Raw genomic sequence first — 10,354 nt, forward strand, 5'->3', positions numbered from 1 at the left:
CCCATGACCTCTCTACTGAGAAACATGGATCTCTTTTTTTTTTTTTGGTACAAAGGGGCTTTTATTAAGTCGGGGGATGGGGATATTAATATGCCTCAGCAAGAGTCGAACCTATGACCTCTTCACTAAGAGGTGTTGGTTTCACCACTAGAATAACTTTGCGTTGGCGAAACATGGATCTCTTGCCATTCCACCAAGGATCCACATCGTCTGTAATTCCTTTCCCTACAATTCCCTGTTATTCTCTCATAGGATTGTGCCATGTGGCATTTAAGTAATCCTATGAGAGAATTACAGGAATTGTAGGGAAAGGAATTACGCATTTATGTGGATCCACCAAGAAAAAAAAAAAAAAAAAAAAAAAAAAAAAAACTTAACGCAACTTTGATTAACTTTCTTATTTTAATTTGTAAAATCAAATCAAATAGGAAAGAAAATCTTACTCACGACCATATTAATGGTAGAAATATTTCTCTAGAATTTTTTTCCACATGATTTTCCCTCTTAAAATTTTTTTCTTAAAAAAAAGTTAAGGAAATAAAAAAATAAAAAAGTTAAATTACATTTTAAAAGAAAGTTATTCAATGTACCAAAAAATTATTCAAAGTTTTCGTTTGGATTTTTTTCATATAAAATTTTAGATTTGGAAGGAAATTAAATTCACTAGGAGTTGGATAAAATTTAGGAAATATTTTTTTTAAAAGAAAATTGAAATAAAACACTAATGAGGATTTTATTTATTTATTTGGGAAACAATAAATAGAATTGAAATTTCATTGAAAAAAAATAGAAAAGCAAAATCGTAGAAGGTATAAAATTTAAAGAAAACTTTTTCTTAAAAAGTTCACATTTTTACCTTGCTTGGGTTCCCTTTCGAGGTTCCCGAAAAGATTACAAGAAAATTAGAAAGAAAGGAGGGAGGCACTCACCATAAGAAAGGAAGTTCACATTTTTACCTCCACGTTGAAGTGCTCTTCCCTTCTTGCTTTCCTCTCTTGCTCCCCTAAAGTGATGATGCTCTCTTATACTAAGTGTTATCTTTGTAATCCTCTTTGAAGAAATAAAATAAGTTTTGATTTTATGGTGAGTGCTTCATTTGTTTCTTTCTAATTTTCTTTCAATCTTTTCGGTAACCCGAAAGGAAACCCAAGCAAGGTAAAAATGTGACATCAATGACCTGTTTTTCAATTTTTCCCCCTTAATTTCATAGAGGAAGGATTTGAGATGACATGCCTACAGTCATGCCTTTACTATCTCCTAGGCCCCTCTATAACTTTTTGCATCACATGCGTATAGTTTAGCATTTAATTAGCATGTGTTTATTCTTTAATCTTTTTTTAATCACTTTCTTGTAAATCTTTGTAAAAAATTTCCAAGCACGTTACTAGTCGCGCCAGTTTTAATTTTTTATGTCAACTTTTTAAGAGAATTTTTTTTAAAAAATTTTATACCTTCTACGATTTTGGTTTTCTATTTTTTTTTTCAATGAAATTTCAATTCTATTTATTGTTTCCCAAATTAAAAAAAAAAAAAATCCTCATTAGTGTTTTATTTCAATTTTCTTCTAAAAAAAAATATTTCCTAAATTTTATCCAACTCCTAGTGAATTTAATTTCCTTCCAAATCTAAAATTTTATATGAAAAAAATCTTGACGAAAACTTTGAATAATTTTTTGGTACATTGAATAACTTTCTTTAAAAATGTAATTTAACTTTTTTATTTTCCTATTTCCTTAACATTTTTTTAAGAAAAAAATTTTGAAATACCATTTTCACAATTTTAGCTTCTTTTTTTATTTTATTTTTAAACTAAATTAAAAAAATCCTTATTGGTATTTTAGTTCAGTTTTCTTTAAATAAGAACCCTTCCTAAATTTGTCCAACTCTTGTAAATTAAAATTTTTTTTTATGCTGTCAAAATCTAAATTTTTATATGAAAAAAAATCTCAAGGGAACTTTGATTAACTTTCTTTAAAAATGTATATTAATTACTTTTATTTCTTATTACCTTAATTTTTTTTTATCACAATCTTCATATTTTAGTTACTATTTTTTTCCAAGATATTCTTGGTAATTTAGTTTTTAATATTTCTATCCCCGATTGATTTAACTTTTCTCCGCATTGCAAAGCTGGATTTCAGTGAAGATGGTACTCAACTGAAGTTGAAATCCTAGGTGAACTTATCCTATATTTAAGGGTTTCTGATAGTGGTGGTTCTTCATTTTGCAAATTGCTATCCAATTCATTATCTTCTGAGAAGCAATAGTTTGCTTGCCAGTCTTCTCCCAAGGCTGTAAAATCATATAAGCTACACAAGAATGGGCTTCTGGAAGTGTTTCTAGATCAGCATTGTTTGTCGAAATTCAAAGACAGAGTCTACTCCCAAAGATGAAACTGACTGAAATTTGAAACATTTCCAGCTTCCTTCCCCTCTCTTTTACTTTCTCTCTTGCCACGAGATGCTTGTTAGGATTGTAAAAAGTGCATGTTTGTTTGCCTTGCAAGTACATATATTCGATGAAAGGATGAAAGTGAGTAATTTTGATGGTTCTCACTTTGGATTTGATTACAATATTTTTATTTAACCATGAAATCCTATATTTGTTAGCCTTTTATTTATATTTATTTATTTAATATATTTTCTATTTCCTTTATATGAAATATTGATTTCTTCTTCTTTGTGCATTTGATGGTTAGACTCTTTACGAGGGGAGAAAGAAGAAACCATAAAGGTTAATAAGTTGAGGAGCAAGGTTCTTCAAGAAGTAAGGATTTTCTTTGTCCTCCTTGAATGCACTGCTGCATGATACTGTTTTGAGTTCTTAGTGAAGGGAAAAAGTTGCTAATTTAGTAAGCATTTGATTGTTTCACCGACTCCTCTATTCTCGTGTGCAATAATCTTCCCCTTCACTTGATCAACTCTTTCTCACATAACGGCGAAACTGACTCTTCGATGGCAATCGTATATCTTGCTTAATTGTTCTCCCAGGTGGAATTTTGAGGTTCGATTCTATTCTTCATGTTTTACTTTGGATTCTCTCCTTAATTGCATGGGCTTCGCGGAACTCTTGTCAATCTGCCTCGCTCTTGCTTCAGAGTCTCTACAATGGTTCACTAGGTAAGAATTATGTCTCTCAATTCAATAAATACAATTTCTATTTTCTCACCACCGCCTGGCTATACAATGTTAATGTTGCTCAGATCTACGTTGTTTGAGTTGGAATCTAAACAATCGCTTTGCAAGACTTCGGCTGCTGTTCTCCTAATTTATATTAGGAAGAGTATATTTTGATGGGGCTAAACAATATGCTAGTGTAAATTAAAAAAACAAACACAACTGTAATGGATCAAGCATTCAACACACGAGCTACAATACACACATGAATTTTTAACGTGGAAAAACCCTCAAGGGAAAAAACCACGGGACCGTCATCGGAGTCCACTCAAAACTTCCACTATCACCAAATGATAATAAAAATGGGTATACTATCAACATCCCATCTCTAGATAACACTAGAGGAACTCAAAGTCACAATCACATCATCAAATAAATGGAAACAAGAGAGAATGGAGAGAAGTCAACAGAGAGGCTTCCTGAGAACTGTGGTAAAATGATATTCTAACTGTTGGATATGAAGAGTTAGGTGCCACGACCATTCCCTTCAAATCTCACTTCATTCCGACAACGTATCACCGTCAGATTCGCCGGAGAAACCAGGAAAAACTCTTTTCTTTCTTTTCTTCTCCTGCTTCGGCTCTCTCTTTTTCTGCTGTTTCTTTCTCTCTCCTCTTATGCGGCTTTTTCTTTTTTCTTGTTTTCTGTTGTGCGGCAAATATATATATATATATATATATATATATATATATATATATATATATATATATATATATATATATATATATATATATATATATATATATATATATATATATATATATATAAGGAGAGTGAGGCGGCAATAGGGTTTCTTTTGAAACCATATCGCTTCACTTAAAGTTGGGCCCCACATGGCTTTAATGGGCCATGGGCCAGACCCAACAAATCTCCCCTCCGTGCCCATGAGGGAGGAAACCACAACTTGACTCCTTACTTGGAATCCATGTGTGCAAGCTCCTTGCACACCTCAAACTTCTCTCGAGTAACAATCTTTGTTAACATATCAGAGGCATTTTTATCTGTGTGAATTTTTACAATCTTCAACAGTTCATCTTCCACCACATCACGCAACCAATGATATCTCACATCAATGTGCTTTGTGCGAGAGTGATATGTAGAGTTCTTGCTCAAGTCAATAGCACTCTGACTATCACAGCATACCATATACTTGTCTTGCTTCAAACCCAATTCTTAGAGAAATCTTTTCAACCACAACATTTCTTTCCTTGCTTCTACAGCGGCAATGTATTCAGCCTCAGTTGTAGACAAAGCCACACATTTCTCAGTAGTTTGGACCGCCAAGAGACAGCTCCCCCCCGCAAAGGTAAACAAATACCCTGAAGTTGATTTTCTACAATCAAGGTCACCCGCCATGTCAGAACCAGTATACCCTTCCAAGACTGGATCTGAACCTCCAAAACATAAACACAATTTGGAATTTCCTCTCAAATATCTGAAGATCCATTTCATAGCTTCCCAATGATCTCTCCCTGAATTATCAAGAAACCTGCTCACAACACTAACTGTCTGTGCAATGTCTGCTCTAGTGTCGACCATGGCATACATTAGACTACCAACTGCAGAAGAGTAAGGAATACCTAGCATTGCTTCTCTTTCTTGACTAGTAAATGAACATGACTGCTTACTCAGTTTAAAGTGACTGGCAAGAGGAGTGCTTACAGGCTTAGCACCTTGCATGTTGAACCTTTTAAGCACCCGTTCAACATAGTTTTCTTGTGACAATCATAGCTTCCTAGCCTTCCTGTCACGAACAATCTGCATGCCCAATATTTGTCTAGCTGGCCCTAAGTCCTTCATATCAAAGGACTTGAACAACTGTTCTTTCAACTTCTTAATCATATCTACATCTTGCCCAATGATCAACATATCATCAACATAAAGGAGAAGAACAATAAACTTACCATCTGGAGATCTTCTAAAGTATATACAATGATCTGCTTGAGTCCTCTTATACCCAATAGCCACCATAAGTGAGTCAAACTTCTTGTACCACTGCCTTGGTGCCTGCTAGTCCATAAAGACTCTTTTTTAACTTGCATACCAAGTGCTCCTTCCCTTTGACTTCAAACCCTTCTGGTTGCAACATATAAATTTCTTCATTTAAGTCACCATGAAGAAATGCAGTTTTCACATCTAACTACTCAAGCTCAAGATCCATGCTAGCTACAAAACCCAAAATGACTCGAATGGATGTCAATTTTACAACTGGAGAAAAGATCTCATCAAAGTCAATGCGCTTCTTCTGTCCGAACCCTTTCACCACCAAACGAGCCTTGTGCTTCACTAGCTTCTCAGATGTATCTCTCTTTATCTTGTATACCCATTTGTTCCTCAATGCTTTTCTGCCTTTAGGAAGTGTTACCAACTCATAAGTATGGTTCTTATGCAAAGAACTCATCTCTTCTTGTATAACTTTCATCCAACTAATTTTATCACTGTGGATCACTGCTTCGTGAAAGCTTTCGGGCTCCCCCTCATCAGTAAGTAGAATATACTCAGAACTGGGATACTTTTGTGTTGGTCTATGCTCTCTTGTGAACCACCTCACTTGAGATTCTACAACCTCTTCTTGTGGGGGTTGCTCCCCTTGTTCAATATCTTCATGATCCATAGAATCATCTGTCACAATCTTTGGATCATTAAGGTCAACCTGTTCTTCATGAGTAGGTTCTCCTCCTGGAACAGATGTGGGATCAAACATAACATTCTTAACATGAGTAGGCTTCTCAGACTTCTCAATGATGGAATAGGCCGAAAGTCGGGAAGACCCCTAGGGACTTACAGAAGCCGACGAACCCGATCATGATCCTCCAACTGTTCGGGCTCAAATTAGAAGGGCTAAGCTTGTAATGGTCAAGCACATCAATAAAAAGATAATGCAACGGGAGACGTAACCCCCCGATGAAGGCATCATAATACAAGGGATAAAATCCCTTGGGAGGACTGTTCACTCTTTGGCTATCAGTCGGGATAATAACCTGATATCCCTCAGGAATACCAAAACTACTCAAGAATCTATCCAGATCCTCGGGAAACAGGGAGCAGAGATAGAATTCAGGTCCCGAAGAGTTCTGGACGAAGTTAATATGCCAGGGAGTTAAGGGCTCTGATCGAAGCAGTTCTAAGGCTGCGGAGTCGAGCTTCTTACAATCAGGTTTACGGGGAATGGCCCCCCGAAAACCGCTGGGACGTTGAAAAGGTGGACGAGGAGGAGCTTTTGATCTAGATACCCGGGAGGTAGACGGGACATCCGTCCGAAGGAAAGCTTGGGAAGATACAGCAGGGGGATCTCGGGAAGTGGCCGTAGACTCAGGTCTTAGGGCACTCTGGGCAGAAGGAGTAGCGGAATCAGAGGCAGGGGCAGGGTTCGAATTTGAACTATGAACGGGACCCTCCCGAGAATCTACACTAGGAACGGCTTCTACTTCGGCCTCAACTTCGGCCTCTTCCTCGGCCTCTACCCCGGCCTCTACCTCCCCTTCTACTTCATCGGGTACGAGGGACGTAGTCAGGGCTTGCATTGCTTGTTTCTCTTTATCCTTACGGAACATCTCCTGGATCTCATTATAGAGTCGAAGATCGTCGTCCTGGGTGGAGCAGCTGTTGGATTTGGATTTCTCCTCGTCAGAAGATTGCTCGTGGAGTTCTTTCAGACGATCCCCAGTCAGATTATACTTTTTGGTTTGATCGCTATCACCCTCACTAGTATAACCCTCGGCCCGACGACGCCTATCACGGTAGATGGGAACGGGAACCTTATTTTGATACCTAAACCCTCTCAAGCTTACTTTTGGCTTCTTCGGGGCCTTATATCTCCTTGGGGCCATAAGAAAAGGAAACTTACTGATTAAAAGCAGGGAAGGCTTGAGGAGCTTCAGAAGTCAGTCGGGAGCGTTGCTAAGTCGAGAGCAAAGAAAACAGTGGGAAGGAAATGAAGGGGAAGGTCCCTATTTATATTGCCGGAAGAGGCGTTACATTTCTTGATCAGACGGTTACGACTCTTGATGATCGACGGTTACAAAATGGAGACGGTTCGCCTCCCCCGAGGCTCTCATTATGAGCCTACGCCTAGCCGCCTGACGTGTCAATCCCAGGTTGGCGAAGTCCTGGAGGATAGCCGTTACGAAAAACGGCTGGTCACTTTAGTTCGCAGGCATTTAATGCGCCCATTAAAGGGTATTCCTGGAATCTCCCGAGGCACAACTCGCTCCAACCACCTAGCTATCCCGAACATCGCAAGCAACGATCGGGATAGGGGGCTTATGATACGGAAAGATGAGCACCAAACGGGTATAACCCGAATATTATACATTGTCATATTAGCCGGGTTCCACCCGGTTTCAACAGGACAAAACTTGATCGGGTCTGGGTCGAATGGGGCTCCACATGACAGGTGATCGGGAAGGATGCCGATCATCCATGACCAAAAGCGCAACGTACGCCACAGATATGGCAATCATCTTTGTTATAGAAGGTCAACTCAGCAGCTGATTGAATGGGACTAACAACAAGGGAGCACGATCCGAGGAAAACATCAGCCCTTGTTTGGCTGACTTACCAAATACATAAAAGGTAACATCCATACTATAAAGGCACAGATCTACCCCTCCGGTAAGCAACCAATACACTTTGAGCATAATCTTGTGTAGCTTTTGCACGAGACCTCATTCGGTTCATCATCTAACTTTGCCATCAGAGGCGGCTGCCCGGCACACAAGCCGGCCCGCATCTAACCTTTCTTGTAAGACTCATCGTCCCGGATACGAGAGGAGGCTCAGTCGGATCCAGAAGCATAATTGATCCGCATCAATATGTATAGATTTATTTATTTGGAACTTGTGTTTTTTTTTTAATACTAGAGATGCTATCCGCAAGGGTCGAACCCATGACCTCTCTACCGAGAAGTAGGGATCTTACTACTCAACCAGCCCTACATTGACAATTCATACATAATATATTACACTAAGGGGATTCAACATTAGTTTGTAGTCCACTAAGGAGACCCACACATAGAAAATTTCAATAATAATAATAATAATAATAATAATAATAATAATAATAATAATAATAATAATAATAATAATGACAAGTTTATTTTCTAGATCCATTGCCAGCCATCTCCAAACAGGAATGCCAAAGGCACTAAGTTCAGTTTCACCGGGAAGGCAGTGACTTTAGGTCTGTGCTAGCGATTGCAGCTCCAACAGACGATCTGGGATGGTTGAATCGAACACATGGCTCTGTGGGTTGTCTGCGTATGCCACATAGTATGCCAACACGCACGCTTGAGGCGATGACATGGCAATCCTACACTGCAAATTTACACATCAAAACTATGAAATTAGAGAATTAGCAAGTTAATTGGTCTAGGGTTCAAAAACTGAAAACCATTGTAACTGAATCAAATCGGTCTGTTAAAAAGACAGATAAAAGTTGAACTTACCATGAAATAACCAATCAAAAAGGCACAAAGTGAGATTTCAGTAGCATGGCTGCTTCCCAGGACGAGCGCATAGGATCCACTCACAACCGTACAAACCGATCCCACTGCAACTCCACTCAGGAAGCAGAACGACCCGGTGAGGTCCGAGTCAATTAGCGATTCCAGCCCTGCTCGTCCAATCATCTCCCATGTATCCTTCGATGCCTGCACAAATCCCTTATTGTAGACACCAACATGAACAAATCCCCATCGATTCCCATAATTCACAAGCCTAGCAGCAACACCTGCGTAGCAATCTGCACAAGAGAAGAGCATCTCATTTGTGTCCCCTTCAGCCAATCTTATTGCTCTGGCCGAGCTTCGTATGATTGCAAGAACTGGCACAATAGCAGAACCCAGACAAATTTTTCCGATGGAATGCTTGAGCGTGTCATGATAAGCTCGAGATGTGTGGAATTGATTCCCATAAGAGAAGTAGAGATACCCAACACGGGAGATAGAAGCATGAGAAATGTTCCTAATTACTTGCATCGTCCATGCCAGGCTGAGTAGAATGGCCAAGATGAAGAGGGCGTTTGGGAGGCCGAGAAACCCAGTTCCAGCGGTGGCGCCGCCGATGCCGGAGATGGCTATAGAGGAGTAAATGGCACTGACAAGGATCGATAAAGCGATGAACTTGGTCGCCCCTGAAGTGGGTGCCTTGAAGGAGAGTGATAAGACCTTAATTGTATGATCAATTCGGGACGAAACCCAGCAGGCGTAGAGGGCTTGGGCAACTGCAAAAACGATTGCAGCTACGCCGGCTACCAAACTACCGGTGGTGCTGAGAACTACTAAGAGGATTCCGGCAGCCAATGTCAATAGAGGGCTTAGCCAAAAAAATAAGGCCTTTATGGTTCTTGATGGTTTGCTGAGGGTGAAGAGCTGCCATATAAATGCGACGATGGCAGAGGATGCGATGGAAGATAGCAGTGGAAGGTACCAGTGAAGAGGTTGGGACAAGCGATCTGAAATTGAATGAGAGAGGAAGCTGCGGATGGTGAGGAAGGCGATCAAGACATTGATGAACAATAGATGGGTGTAGAAGAAGATGAGAAACAGCTTGGTTCCGATTTGCCCTGCCGTGATTTACCTTTGGGTGTTTGCCTGGAAATTTTAGGATTCCAAAATTCAAGAACAGATCATGAGAAATGATTACTGTTGATCAGAACTGAATGGGTCTGTGATTAAAATGATAAAAGAGTTGTTCTTCTCTTTGGTGCGGTGGTGGTTGAAGGAAGGATTAATATGAAATGAACCGATCCGGTGGTTGACTTTGGTTTTTCCTTTTAAATTTGATTATTGAAGCATGATGGAAGATGGTTGAATCTCGGCGTTTGATGACGATGACTAGCTTCCTTCCTTGATCCGTACTCTACATTTGAATTCCAGTTTTGTACCGCTTTCTGGGTGCTTTCTGGGTGCCTACTTTTCAGTGATCCCTTAGAAGAAATCTCTCGGCACGCAAATTTGTTGGAAATTTCAGGCAATATTAAGAATTACCAGCACCCACTCCAATTCTTTCTGATTCCGAATTAATAAATAAAAAATAAAAATAAATAAAACAAACATAGTATTAATAAGAATAAATTACTCATAGAAAGTCAACAAATGTATATATGATATTGAGCAGGAGTGGTTACTAACTAAAATGTTAAAAAGTATCCCGTATCAAAGATACAGGTGCTTTACA

The 10,354-nt window shown here is 39.1% G+C and overlaps 1 protein-coding gene across 1 annotated transcript; it reads right to left on the reverse strand.

Annotated features, from left to right (window-relative positions):
* Positions 1-8,271: 8,271 nt before the first annotated feature.
* Positions 8,272-9,750, reverse strand: LOC149024370 (protein PNS1-like; the record flags this gene model as incomplete). Its single annotated transcript, XM_089142932.1, has 2 exons — positions 8,272-8,491; positions 8,623-9,750. Coding segments are annotated over 2 exons (1,266 nt in total), but the record flags the coding sequence as incomplete, so codon positions are not given.
* Positions 9,751-10,354: the final 604 nt, after the last annotated feature.

This window comes from Hakea prostrata, chromosome 2 (genome assembly GCF_041222555.1).
Source record: "Hakea prostrata isolate BN-2017 chromosome 2, UWA_Hpros_2, whole genome shotgun sequence".
In the NCBI taxonomy this organism is placed as follows: Eukaryota; Viridiplantae; Streptophyta; class Magnoliopsida; order Proteales; family Proteaceae; genus Hakea; species Hakea prostrata.